Source organism: Dasypus novemcinctus, chromosome 31 (genome assembly GCF_030445035.2).
Source record: "Dasypus novemcinctus isolate mDasNov1 chromosome 31, mDasNov1.1.hap2, whole genome shotgun sequence".
NCBI classification, from domain to species: domain Eukaryota; kingdom Metazoa; phylum Chordata; class Mammalia; order Cingulata; family Dasypodidae; genus Dasypus; species Dasypus novemcinctus.
This window is the reverse complement of record NC_080703.1, coordinates 25323438-25337946: the sequence shown is the minus strand read 5'-3', so window position 1 is coordinate 25337946 and position 14509 is coordinate 25323438. Positions and strand designations below refer to the sequence as shown.

The 14509-nt window shown below is 51.5% G+C and overlaps 1 protein-coding gene across 1 annotated transcript in view; it reads left to right on the top strand.

The window, feature by feature from the left end:
• The window catches only part of GPD1L (glycerol-3-phosphate dehydrogenase 1 like), a 70812-nt gene extending 57034 nt beyond the window's left edge, over positions 1 to 13778 (top strand). The window contains exons 6-8 of the mRNA XM_058290760.2: positions 4876 to 5109; positions 5777 to 5883; positions 10880 to 13778. Of these exons, the coding sequence (XP_058146743.1) occupies positions 4876 to 5109; positions 5777 to 5883; positions 10880 to 10982 (444 nt within the window). The 3' untranslated portion in view covers positions 10983 to 13778. The remainder of the gene's footprint in view (positions 1 to 4875; positions 5110 to 5776; positions 5884 to 10879) is intronic.
• Positions 13779 to 14509: the final 731 nt, after the last annotated feature.

Sequence of the window (14509 nt, the reverse complement as noted above, 5' to 3'; positions counted from 1 at the left end):
GGACTCGAGTGGAAAATAGTGCAGCCTGACTCGGGTTTTAACGGGGCGGCTCTTTCCAGGTGGGGAGATTGTCTGGAAAGCCTTCAGGTAGCACGCGCTGGTCCTCACGTGTTACATCCTTTTTCGGGGAGTGTGGGCGTGGAAGGAAAATTGCACCCCATCCCCAGTTCAAACCTGCCAAGATGGCACCTGGGGGCGGATGATCACCCCTGCTGAGCGCCGGAAGCCAGGAAGTGGGGACGTGCTGAGGCCTGTCTGTCTGCTGAAAATCATGGTATTTTTAGCTCCAGAAGTAGGTTTAAATGCACAGTGGATAATGATAACCTTCCCAGCTGAGCAGCCTCCGAGGACATCTGCTCCGGCGCCCTTCAGACACATTCTGCCGGCGCAGCGTGTTTCTTTTTCCTCTGACAGTGATAAGTGCTGCAGGGAGAGCACGTGGATTTCAGGATCCTTCACGCGATGATTCAACTGGGTTGGGGCCCAGAAACCCCGAGAAGAGGGGGTTTGCCATGAAAGGCTTCCCTGCTCCCCCAGGTGGGAGAGGAGATGTGGCCTCCAAGGGGCCGAGAGGGCAGCTGGAAGCTCGAGGCCACGGCCGCCTGCCCGCCGGCCCCTCATCTGCTGCCCCACTTCCCCTGATGCTGTGACACGGGAAAGGTCCAAAGTACGCTCCGGGTGATATGGCCGGGACAGACGCAGGACATCATATATCCTGCCATAACCCACTGAGTGGACTGGGGGAGAGTGTGAGCTACAACGTAAACAATAATCCATGCGGTGCAGCAGTGCTCCAAGATGTATTCACAAATGAATGTGCCGCAATGATGACAGAAGGTGTCAACGAGGGAAGAGTGGGGGGGGTGGGGAGTGGGGCGTATGGAAACCTCTTTTGTATGTATGTATATTTTTTAAGGCATTACACTTATTCATTTCCATGTCTGTTGATCTGTTTGGATTGTGAGTTGCTTAAGGGAGGCACACTATCTCACCCTTTTCTTTATACCCATGGCATAGTTTAACCCTACACATGCAATATTCTGAATAAGTATTTGCAGAATGACTGATTTTAAACAAGCGGTTCGGTGTATTGAGCAGACATTCCTATCAGTAAGATAAGAGAAGAAGTGAGACAAGAGGAAATCCCGTTGGGAGAGGGCAGCCTGATGAATGAGCGCCAAGGCAAAAGGAGACAGAGCAGATGCAGAAGATATTTTAGCATATTCAGTATCTCTCTCCAGAAGCAAGAAAATGGAAATCGTTAAGGGAAACCCTACAATTCTAGAGTCTATTCCTGGAGAGAGGTGACCTCCTCCTGAGAAGGAGTCCACTGGTGTAAGAGATGAACCTGGAGCTCCAGAGCTGTCACCAGGGCCAAAGTGGGTGCCAGTATTGCATTGTTCTGTTCTTCCTTACCTACAGAGAATTACATATCCCAAGGCACAGAAAGATCAAAGAATACTTCATTTATTAGTATCATAATGAACTCCCTAGAAGCACAAAAGTCTACCTGCCTCCCCTACACTCTTTCAAGTCTACTTTGCTAATCTCTGGTGAAGATCAAACACAGTTCTGTCTTCTAGAGCCCTTGTGAGTAGTTCCATTACCCCCTGTCTTTCTAGGAGCAGAGCTTCCAGCAGCATCCATCATTAAAGTAATAGTCTGCATTGGTGAATATTTTTTCATCTCACATTTTGTGTGATTTATGTGTCTTTTGAAAAAAAAGACACAAGTTTTCAGAAAATAAAGTATGCTCTGGTGCTCAGGGCCCACCCAGCAGGCCCTGCTTGCTCGGCTCCGGCGACGGGGGCGCCCCTCTCCCTCTAAGCCGGGGGTTCTTAACCTTTTCTGCTCCCCCGACCCCCTTTGCCAGTCAGGTGAGATGAATGCTACGGCGATTTAGCCATGGCACGCGGTCACAAGTGAAGGCAATGCTAGCTTTCAGCTGGAGGACCGAGAAAATACAGATAATCAGTTGCTTTTTTTCCAGTTCAAGCCTCCGGACCCCCTGAACTCAGGTCCGTGGGCCCCCGGGGAAGAGCCCCTGCTCTGAGCCCTTGGAGACGGCTGGCGGCCAGCACCTGCTCATAGCTCTGCCCCGTCTGGCCTGCGGTGACCCCGGGTGCCCACGGGAGCGGCGTGGCCCATTCCCTCTACCCCCGACACGCCCTCCACCCCTGGGGACCCCTGAGAGCGAGCAGCAGGAGGGCCCGGGCTGCCCGTCCCAGCCCGTGACCTTGAGCGGCGCCGTCCCACGACCTTGAGGCCCTCCTCCGTCCCGTCGCAGGTGGTCAGGTACCGCCCTGCGGGCACCTTGCTGGGATGACACAAGTTAGCAATACACGAGGCACTCCACGGTTCCGCCAGGCTGGCCGCCGTCACTGTCATTTCTATCATCCCCCCGCCGTGCACCCCTTATCGGTGCCGGGCCTCCATGGCCCGGGGGGCCCTGCCCTTGACTCTGGAGGCGCGGGGGCCCCCGGGAGGCCTCTGTGGCGGGGGCAGCCAGGCCCCGGCCGTGGTGGGGCCTGTGCAGGAGACCCCATCCCTCGCCAGCTCTCTCCGAGCCCCGGGTCCCCCAGCCGGGCCGCGGGGTGGCAGGGACACCCTTCATGGGGGCGCTGTGAGAATTAAACCAGGACGGCGAGCGCTGTCCCATGGTGAGCCCTGTCCCCCCTCGGTCATCAGGAGCCTCTGGTTAAACAGAAGCTCCTATGACCCAGTCGATATGTCAACACTCATTGGGGTTGATTTGTCCTGCAGGACGGGTCACATCGTGATGCAGGGGACAGGGGACGCACCCCAGGCATAGAGAGGGAGGCATCGGAGCCAACTGGCCATTCCTCCAGCCGTCCTGATCCCAGGCAGTGTCACGGCAGTGAACCCCACTGGCCGGCTCCCCGACGGCCCCATGGCCTCCACGGCCAGTCTCCCTGCGTGAACCCAGGGGTCACCCCGCCACCCCGGAGCTGGGCCCCCCTCTCTGCAGCCCCAAGACAGGCCACAGCCCCTCCCACTTCCCTGGAGGAATGTTTCCACCAGAAGGGCCTCGAAAGATCTCCAAGCCCGGACTCTTACACTTGAGGCAAAGACAGCCCAGAGAGGGGCGCAACCGGCCCGGGGTCACACAGCGATGAGGCCACGCGCCCCGTGTGTCTCCCTGTGGCTCCTTTGGGCCGGTCGCTGTGCCCGGAGCAGTGCCTGGGCCCAATTGGACCCAGCCTGGCCTTCTCACGGTCCAGGCACAGAACCTCGTGCCTTTGGACCTGGGTGTGATGCCTGGGGCCTCCTGGTGAAAAAGAAGAAGAGAAAGCATGCCCGCACGGCAAGCCAGTGCCCACGTGAGCGCCCATGCCGTGAGCCAGGGCCCGCACAAGTGAGTCACGCAGCAAGATGATGACCCATCAAAAGAGAGATGAAGGGGAGAGTCAAGGTGAAGCGCAGCAGAGACCAGGAACTGAGGTGGCGCAATTGACAGGGAACCTCTCTCCACAGCAGAGGTCCCCAGGATTGAATCTCGGTGAATCCTAGAGGAGAAAGATGAGAAGAGAAAAAGAGACAGAAGATCACACAGCGAATGGACATAGACAGCAAAAACAGCAGGGCTGGAGAAGGGAAGGGGAGGGAAGGAGAGGGGGAAAAAAACAAACCAGCAGTTGGCCCGTAGCCTGCTGGTCGCTGTACTAGATTATCCCCTTTCCAAGAGGCAGATCTGTGTCTGATTTGCGTCACGTCTAGCAGAGTTCCAGGCAGAGTGAGTGCTTTGTAAATACTTACTGAAACAACAGGCCGAAACTTGAGCAGAACCCGTGCAGCTCAAGTTTCCATACCTCAAGGTACAGACCAAAGAGAAAGGCCTGCACGAGGCCAACGAAGAATTGCCCCAGGGCATCTGTCGCCGCACCGTTGGTAATGGTCCCAAACTGGACACGACCCCAGTGCCCAGCAGGAGAATACGTCGCAGTATCCTCACACCGTGGAATATTATACAGCAGTTAAAACGAATGAGCTGTGTGTGAAAATGCACACACATGGGGTCAAATTGTGCCCAAGTAGCCAGGCACGAAAGATTTCCTCCTTATGATTCAGTTTATGTAAAGATCAGGAACAGGCGAAATGCGCCATGCTCACGTAGAGGGCAGGAGAGCTGCGCCCTTTGGCTGGCAAAGGGGGTGACTGGGAAGGGGCCCACGGGGAGCTTTCTGGGGCACTGGTATGTTCTAGATCTTTTTTTTTTTTTTTTTTTTGAGGTACAGGGGTGCTGGGGATTTTACTGAGGACCTTGCATGGGAAGCTGGCACTCAACCCCTGAGCCACATCGGCTCCCCCGAGTTGATTTTTCTATTTGTTTTGCTTGTTGACTTTTTTTTTTAAAGTAGGCACCGGGAACCAAACCCGGGACCTCCCGTGTGGGAGGCAGGCGCTCAACCGCTTGAGCCACTTCCCCTCCCTGACCTGGTTCTTGACCAGGGTGCTGGTTACACGAGTATGTTCAGTTTGTGAAAATTCATCAAGCTATACATTTAGGATTTGCGCACTTTTCTGTCCGAACCCTGTCGTTTAATAAGCCTTTAGGGAAAAAAATCCAAAAAGATAAGCAGTTTTGTGCAAGCAGAATTCCACCAGAGACCCTCCCCGGCTGTTCTCGCTCACCGGCCGATTCTCTCCTGCCAGCGCTCGTCCGGGCTCCTGTTCCTAAAATGAGACCGTTGGGGACCCTGTGCCCTCCGTTGTCCCCACCTGAGTGAGAGCGGATTCTGGGTGGGAGGGCCCAGTGGAGCGTGTGAGGGCGTCGCCGTCTGTTCCTCCCCCCGTCCCCCCTTTGCTGCCTCCCGGCACGGTGACGCCCCCCCGGGCTCTGTCGTCCCCCCGCAGAACATCGTGGCGGTGGGCGCCGGCTTCTGCGACGGCCTCTGCTGCGGGGACAACACCAAGGCCGCCGTCATCCGCCTGGGCCTCATGGAGATGATCGCCTTCGCCAGGATCTTCTGCAGGGGCCACGTGTCCACGGCCACCTTCCTGGAGAGCTGCGGCGTGGCCGACCTCATCACCACCTGCTACGGCGGCCGGAACCGCAGGGTGGCCGAGGCCTTCGCCAGGACCGGAAAGGTACCCCTGCCCGCCCCATCGCCCCTCCTCTCCGGTGGGGACCCTGGGACAGCCCGCCGCGGGTGCATGCCTGACCCCGGGCACCCCCGGCGGCCCCGCGCTGCCATGGCCTTGTCCTTGTGCGCCTCATCTGTCTTACCCGCTCTCCTCTTGAAAGAGCGAGGGCTTCTCCATCTTCACCATCATCTGTTTTGTTTTTGTGTGTTTTTTTTCCCGTAAAGATTTACTTATTATTTATTTCTCTCCCCTTACCTGACCCAGTTGTCTGTTCTCTGTGTCTATTTGCTGCGTTGTCTTCTTTGTCTGCTTCTGTTGTTGTCAGCGGCACAAGAATCTGTGTTTCTTTTTTATTGCGTCATCTTGTGTCAGCTCTCCGTGTGTGCAGCACCATTCCTGGGCAGGCTGCACTTTCTTTTGCACTGGGCGGCTCTCCTTACAGGGCGCACTCCTTGCGCGTGGGGCTCCCCTACGCGGGGGACACCCCTGCGTGGCATGGCACTCCTTGTGCGCATCAGCACTGCGCATGGGCCAGCTCCACACGGGTCAAGGAGGCCCGGGATTTGAACCATGGACCTCCCATGTGGTAGGCTGAATCCCTAACCACTGGGCCAAGTCCGCTTCCCCTGTTTTGGTTTTTAACCCTTCGTGACTCTCTTCCCCTTTTAAGACCATCGAGGAATTGGAGAATGAGATGCTGAACGGGCAGAAGCTGCAGGGACCTCAGACTTCTGCGGAGGTGTACCGCATCCTCGAGCAGAAGGCGCTGCTGGACAAGTAAGTCGCCCCGTGGCCGTGCGTGTTGTGCACCTCTTCCCAGGGAGTTCCCGCACGCCTCAGCCTGGGGCATCGGAGTAAGAACCGCTGGACAAGTGCGGCGACAGCCTCGGGGGTTTAGTGCAGTCCTTGGCGCCAGCTGCCGCGCCGCAGCAGGGCCGTCCACCCCGCCTGGAAGTGAGCGTTTACCCAGAGCACAGAACGAGGGTCAGCTTCGGTGAGGAAAGCCCCGCTCCACAGGCTTCTTATAAAACGGGAACGTTCAGATTCCAGTTTGTCCTGCAGGATGTTTAGGAAGCGCTACATGTGCGTTTTTAATTTTTAAAACGTGATTATTTTGTTGTTTACATTAAAAGGTGAAACGTCAAACAGTTCCAAAAAGAGGGAAGTTCGAACTGCCTCAGAATTCTGTCCTCAGGAGTCTCCTGTGTTAACATTTGCTCTCCTCTTCGTGTGACTGAGTGGATGTGTGCAGGGATGGGTCCTTTTAAAAAAAGGGAAATTAACATCATTATTGGGAAGCAGATGTGGCTCAAGGGGTTGGGCACCTGCCTACCACACGGGAGATCCTGGGTTCGGTTCCTTGTGCCCCCTAAAAAGTAGGTGAGCACACAACAAATGGACACAGAGATCAGACAGTGAGTGCAAACACTGGGAGAGGGCTGTGTGAAATAAGTGATTTTTTTTGAAGTCATTATTATAACATAGATACATTTTGGACCTTTAGTTTTTCAGATGTAAAGTTTATGAGATACACTTTATTATGCTAGATGAAATCTATGCTGTGTTCACTGAAAAATGTATTCCAAGACATTTCTAAATGTTAATGCCACATATCCTCTTTATTTTAATAAGTGTAATACTTTGTTGATTATAGACCCACAAACCCAACTGAAATTAAATATTATATTTCCAAGGCAAATGCTAGGTAATAATTAACATTATAAAATTTTATTCTTTTCTCTTTTTTAAAGATTTATTTTTATTTCCCCCGTTCTCCCCATTATCTGCTCTCTGTGTCCATTTGCGGTGTGTTCTTCTGTGTCTGCTCGTATTCTCATTAGGTGGCTCCAGGAACCGATGCTGGCACCTTCCAGGGTGGGAGAGAGGCGATCATTCTCTTGCGCCACCTCAGCTCCCTGTTCCCTCTTATTTTCTCTCCTCTGTGTCTCTCGTTGCGTCATCTTGCTGTTCCAGCTCTCCACATCAGCCAGCACTCCTGCACGGGGCGGCATTCCCGTGCTAGATGGCATTCCCATACAGGGGGCACTCCTGCACGGAGCCCAATTGGTCGAGCCATGTCCATTTCCCTTAAATTTTTTTCTTAAAATAAAAATTGAGGGCACCAACGTGAAGGAATATCGCCTGCTGTTCTTGCAACCTCCTAGATTATTTCATTAAAAAAAAAAATTCTTTTTCATTTACGGATGGCATCAAGTTGCGATGTGTGTGTTTTTTAAAGGGCTAGGTCCCTTTTAGACCTGCCTTCATTTCTGAGCCCCCCAGGGGGCCGCACTGCTCCTGCCGGCAGGCAGGTGGCAGAGGGGAGGCGGGTCAGCGGGCACCTGCCTCCTGCCTGAGGGACAAGCCCGGGGGCACCTCCAAAGCTGCCGTCCTCGCAGGCTGCTCCTGCTGCCCTCTCCCTGCTCATCGCGATGCCACCCCCCAAGAGCCGCTCACACGGCGTGTCCCGCCCGTGGATTCTCCGCTCTCCCGTCGTGCGCTTTGGCAGAGGGAAGGTTTGGCAGCTGCGAGAGTCAGGAGCCGGGCGGTTCCCGTGGCCCATCGCGCGGGTCGGTGCCACCGGCCCTGGCCGTGTGTCCTTCCTCCTTCCCGCGTTGGTCCAGGCGTCCGCGGGCCAGCCCCTCGCCCCTTCCTCACCTGCAGCCCAGCCCCCCCTCTCCTCTGACCCCAGAACAAATTAATCAGCCCCAGACTTCCACGTGGGACTTGGAAAACGAGGGTGGGCAGGGCACGTGTCTTCCCTCTGTGATTTGTCCTTTATTTTTCGGCCATGACTTTAAAAAGCAGCCCGGCCGAGATGGAAGATCATTACCAGGCCTGCGGCGGAGGAGAATTACCTTTAAATTGTGATTACGAGGGAAACGCCGCTGTCACGCAGGGTTTTCCTTACACACACCAGAGGTGTGTGGTGTGTGTATTTGGGCTACTTTGATGACCATTAAGTATTCATGAGTTTTTCTAAAGAAGCCTTTTTTTGAAAAATCCAGCAACAAAACGCGTAGTTGCTCGGCGGGGTCTCCCGGCCGCAGTGTTAAAAGGGCACCTGTGTGCCACCAAGGGGCGCCTTCCAGGGGGTCGGGGGGTCGGCAGGTTGGCAGCGCACGCTCGTCCTTTAGCTGCAGGGGTACAGGCTGGCACTGGGGCTCCGGGGTCAGGAGCTGTTCTAACAAGGATAACCCAGCAGGCCGAGCGCGGCTGTGGGCAGGCACCTCTCGGGCACGTCCCATCCGCGTCCTTCTGATTTGAGGATGACAGTGGCGAGGGGTGCTGCTGCTCGCGGAGCTGACGCCGCCCTGTGCCAGCTTGGGGTTGGGGTGCTCCGGGCCTCCGCCGCCGCCTCCTGCACGGGCAGAGCCGGGTTGTCGCTTCCTCCCGTTTTGTGTCACCACTTTCCTGGAGTCTCATGCCGGGCACGGCTCCCCGGGAATGCCTCTCTTTCCTTCCCCCTTCCTTCTCTTCTCCGTTGCTCTGGAAAGAGCAGTGAGCAGGAGGCAGGAGGGCGACGTGCAAGGTCAGCTGTGCTTCCTAGCCACGTGGCTTCAGGCGAGCCGTGGTTTTTTTTCCTTGCCCAGCAACTAGGATGGTAGACCAGATGACCGCTGTGCTTCCTTCTGCCCCAAGGTCTCTAATGTGTGGGGTTCTTGCCTGGCAGAATGAAGCCCCTCCTCAGGATGGCTTTCGGGGCAGTCCCCGTCGGTCCATGCCCACCTCACTGACGGTGTGGCCTGCCCCACTCGCCCCCGCTGGACTTCTCTCTGCCCCCAAACGCCTCCCCTCGGATTGGTGTGTGCCTCTGCCCCCCCGCTGCCTGGCCTGCCGTCACCCTCCTTTACGTGCTTCTCCGTCCTCGTCGCCCTGAGGAGGCGGCCCGAGGTGTCCTCGGAGAGGCCTTCTTCCAGGTCCCCCACCCACAGACAGCTCTCCCTGCTTTGACCTTCTCGTTGAGACCAGGCATCAGCAAACTTCCCGTGGGAAGTGTTCCTCTGCCTGCCTTAGGCTCGGCCTACGGCGAGGAGCCAGGGGCCAGCCGGCGGCTGCTCCCATCGGCTGTCGTGCATTGCACAGCCGTTGTTCATTGCACGCCCATCGGCTGTCGTGCATTGCATACCCTTCAGCGGTCGTTCAGTGCACACCCATCAGCTGTCGTTCACTGCACGCCCATCGGCTGTCGTTCACTGCACGCCCATCGGCTGTCGTACATTGCACACCTATCAGTTGTCATTCATTGCACGCCCTTCAGCTGTCATTCATTGCACACCCACCACATGCTACGCATTGTCCCGTGTGCTTTCCTTGTAAGTTGTTTAAGACCTACAGCAAAAGACGAGAAGACAAAAGGAGAAATAGATACAGAAGATCACATAGCGAATGGGCACAGATCGCACAAACAGCCGGGGGGGAGGGAAGGAAAGAAAGAAAAAATAATAAAAAAATAAAAATGAAAAAACAGCCAGGGGCGGGGAGGGCGAAGGGAAGAAAATAATAATAATAATAAAAAACTAAAAATAAAAAAGCCTACAGCAGGCCTGCGTGCCTAGCCCCGTTTTACAGAGGAGGAAACGGGGACAGCAGGCTTGGGAAACTTGCCTGGAGTTAAGAGGCTGTGGACTCAGATTTGACCCACCTGACTCCGAAAATATGTGGCAGTTTTCTGTACTTTAAAATACCAGAACGATAGACCCTCATCTGATCGAGCAGTACTCTTTAATATTCTTAAAATAAGATGTCACTATAGGATTTTTTTTATGAACCGAGAAAACACTCTCTTGATGAGTTTCAAATGTTAGCCATAACACATGCTGTATTCACTGCTCTGTACCTATATTGACTTACAGTGTAAAAACACGGAATCTCGTTGGGAACTGTGAAAATATCTCGATTAGTTTTGAATACTAACTAAAGTAAATGCTTTCATCACCAATTTGTACTGATACTGACTTACAATGTTAAAACACAGCAATCACGATCACTATAGGATTTTAATAAACTAATAAGGTGATTGATTCTGGCAAGCTCACTTTGGGCTGTGTGTTTGTGCGTGTATGGTGGGGGGAGAAGGGGGATTTAAACAGGACTAATAGAAATTAACTTCGTTATTTCCTTAGTGATTTCTGCAGTAAAAACCTCGTTTCTGAGCCAGCCATACCCTGGGATGATGATGTTGTCTTCTCTTAGAGTGGATTATTAGCCCCATATTATTAGTCTCATTCATTTCAAACTTTTACTTCTACCTGTGCTTACCTCCTGGAAGGAGAGGCTAAATAAATCCAGCCTTTAGCATGAGGTCGTTGCTTTGCTAATTGCAGATCCTCAATTTATTTATGGAGATGAGTGGGCGGCCTCCTCATCGATTCCTGGGACTGATCCTTTTTTGGAAGGATTAAAATTTATACTCCAATCTTTTAAAATAGTGGCAGGAAGTCAGACTCCTTCCAGATTCAACCAGAAGCCACAGCTCTGTATGCAAATGACCACGTGTCACCCTGTAAGGTTGACCTTGTGACTTGTTTGTGCAGATGCCTCCAAACTTAGGTTAGGCAGAGGATGGTCTGGGTTGTGCCAGGTTCTTGCAGCTACAGCACAGAAGTTATTTGCAGAACAAGTAATTTAAAAAACATAGAAGGTGGTCGCTTTGTTTTCCAAAGTAGCCTGCGAATCTGCAATCTGTTAGGCAGGACAGAAAAACGAATTTGTTCTACAAGGTAAACAAGATGACCTAATCTTGTCTTTCTCACATCTCCTCCCCAACTAGGTTTCCGTTGTTTACGGCCGTGTATCAGATCTGCTACAAAGGAAAACCCGTTCAAGATATGTTGCTTTGTCTCCAGAGCCACCCAGAACATAATATAAAGTGAATCTTGCAACATGCCAGGGAAATTTCTCTCTCTTGGGTCCCAGTGGAAACCGAGACTTGGCGAGAAGGCGTTTGCTTGACCGTAACCCCATCACGGATGTGTGTGAATTTTGACAGGTTCATGTTTGAATTAGAAGGGGCAGTTTCTTGGCTAAGGTATACTTTGCAACAACTCAACGCACATATGTATACACGCGTGAGCGTGTGCTCATTTCTCATCCTGTGGGCATTTCTATGAACAAGTGTAAAGGTCCTTTTTAAAAATTCCTTTTGAAATTTTGCCACTCTGGTAGCTTTTCAGATTGGGACTATCTCAGCTAAATTTTTGAGATCTATTATGTAATTGAATGGAGGCTTTTTTTTTTTTTTTGCATTCTTTCACTGTTACTATTTAACCAGTGTTAACGTGGTAGTGTGGAGGAGAGAGTGTGTTCAGATCAACATATAGTAACCTTTAAACACTATTTCAAAGCCAGCATAATGAACTCCTTTGATGGTAGGTTGATCTTTTTTAAGCAACTAGGTGTTTTTAATTAGGTGGCCCACGGATGGATTTTCTCCCCCCCCACTTCCTGCATTTTTCGCCCCTTTTCTCTTTGGTAGCTGCCAGCGCGTGCTTCAGAAAGGCTTGGCAGTAGCAGAAGACAGAAAGCTCTTCTGGGCTTTTCCTGCAGGGACTGGCAACATTCTCCTGGATGGCAAAACACGTTTGTGTGATGCTTTTTGTTAGTGCTTTTTTTTTTTTTGCAAACGTCTCTTTCAAGCGTCACACATCCCCCGGGAGAGGGCTGCTGGGGTTCCTCTTGTCAGCTGGGCTGGCTGTGCCTGGACACCTGGCAGGAGGAGCAGAACCGAGAGCCGAGTCCAGAGCGCCTCTCCTCCCCTCGGGCTGGCACCTTCTAAGACCTCACCGGGGCGTTTCGCCCTCTAGCTAAACATTTGCTGCAAATGCCACAAGCAGCCAGTCCTGAGGCCACAGGGGGGCTTCCGGCAGCAGAAGTTTTGGTGGTCTCGAAGTGTGTCATTCAAAAGCCAGCTGCACCTGCTTCTCTTGGCGTCTTGTGGAAATGCAGGTTCCCAGGCCCTGCTCCAGCCCTCTTCAGTCGGGTATTGTCTGTGCTTTAACACGCCTTCCGAATGTTTCTGATACACATGAAATTTTGAAAACCACTGCAATTTACTGGAGCTTGGTATTGGGCAAATCTTGTTCCATAGAGAACGAATCTCCTGGGCCCCAGCAGTTCCCTGGAAAAGTCTATTGAGTTTGGGGAAAGCAGTGCACGTGACTAAACCATGGGATCCGTTTAATTGCCTTTAATGCACCAAATCCCAAACTCGCTGTGGAAAAGGTTTTTTCTGTTTTGTTGTTGTTATTTTTGCAAGCAAACTAGTGCCCCAGGGACCACAATTTGGGAACCCTCCTCTTGGCCCTGGACCTCACGAACCGCTCAAGTTCACCCTTCCCTGCCCTTGGAGAAATCAGGGTGGAAAACTACCTGCAGTGGTGCTAGTTCTGAACACCTCCCGTTCAGGGCTGCCACGAGGCTTTCATGAAGCTTTAAGGTGATACTGTCAAGTGCAGCCACGTCGACGTCAGCCGCGCCGACACACGTGGTATATGACGGTATATGAAGCAAGTGCTTTTAATTCTAGAATTAGAGTGGGCGTGACTAGCTCCTTCAGTGAGATCGGTTTTGGTTTCAGGATAGTGTGACATTCACCTCACATAGCACCAGATAAGTGTTAAGAGAACATTAGTAAGAGTGCCAGTTGTTATTCATGGATTTTTAGTCTCTTTATACAGTTCTGACCTTTTTTTTTTTTGCCCCCTCCAGTTTGGATTTTTTGTTTTTGTTTTTTCCCTTCTGTACCAGAGAATGATTGTGGAATAGATTTTTGTGGGAATTTTAAAAACTCTGTCCAAAACATTTTTGGTGCATTTTAAACTCCAGAAATACATGAAAGCACATAAAATGCAACAACTCTCAGAGGTTTTAGTGCCATCGACTTCTGCTTGTCTCGTGATAAATCTTTTTAAAAGCTTGTACATAGGTAACAAAGTGTTACTTTTTAAAGTACATAAAGGGCTGTAAGCTAATTGTGGCGTCTACTAAGTAGGGTCATTAGATGTGAAGAATTAGGATGTTGTGTGTTTTGTATGTTCTCATCTGCATTCAGCTTCCAACTCTGGGTTTTGTACTTGAGTGTTTTTTCCTTCACGAATGTTCTCTTGCCACTTTGAAGTCTGTTGACTGTACCTCTTGAACATACTTAGAAAATTCTGCCCATTATGGAAAAAAGGCTAATTTTATATGTTTGTGCTCTGCTACTGTAGATATTTGTTACTCTACGAGTTATCTATTTTTGTAACCACCTGTGGTCCATCATTTATTTTAATTCACATTTCTTACTAATGATGGTGATAGGGAGACATCTAAATCATAAATTTATGAATAATTTGTACTATTTCAACCAATCTGTGAATGTAAAAACTACACCGTTGCCTTGATTATAATCTAGCCTGCTCTAATGTGCAACAAATATCTATCTTGAATTCCATCCCAGAAGGCGAAGTGTCGGGAAAAGCTCCTTCCGGTTTTTCATTTAGCTCTTAACCATGACATGGCCCCACAGCATCGACCCAAGGACGGTGTGGTAGTGAGGTATCCGGGTACTAGTTTCCCACTAGTGCTAATGAACTAGCCTTTTACTTACGTGTGTACTGTATGTGTTTACAGAATGAAGATGGATATATAATTTAAAAGCTTGGTTTAATAAACATTTATCCCACTCCAAAGCTGTGCTGTGGATCCTATCATTCTTTTTCTCGGCTCAGCGAATAATTTCGTTTAAGTCGGGTCTGACTTTTGTTTGAATTGTGTGGCATTAGCAATATGACAGGTGGGAACTAAAGAAAGGTGTGGTCTCTAATCCCAGTCCTTAAAACACATCTGTTTCCAGTCAGCTGCATTCCTTTCCACTGTTTGCCAGTATTTTCACTCAATTGTAAGATGGAGAACTTCTGGTTCCAGTCTGCAGTGGGCTCGTTAACTTGAAATCTCCTCCCTCCTTCAAACACTTAGGAAAGCTCGAAAACATAGAAGCATCTTTGTATATGCAAAGCTGGTCTCAAAAAAGTGAGGGAGAAATCTCCAGGACCCTCGGGCTGAGAAGTGGGCACACCTAGGGGTGAGAACCCTGCAGGCACTCCATGGCTGGTAGGGGAGGGAGTGGGCCACGGGGCCGTAAAGACGGTGCTAGAATCACAGCCCCCCAGGGCCTATAGGGCCAGGAGAAAGGGGAGCCCAGAAAATGCACATGGAGGCACAAAGGAGCCGGGCTCGATGTGGAGGGAAATAGCTTCACTGAAAATGTGTAATCATGGGTCCAGCACCACAAACAGGTTTGAATGATGATATCCAGGGGACCACAAGCAAAAACTAGCATTAAAATGGGAGCTTGGGTCAGTAATACCACTAGATGCATGCAGAAGCTACACAAAGACGCTGCAGAAATCCCCCGTCTGTG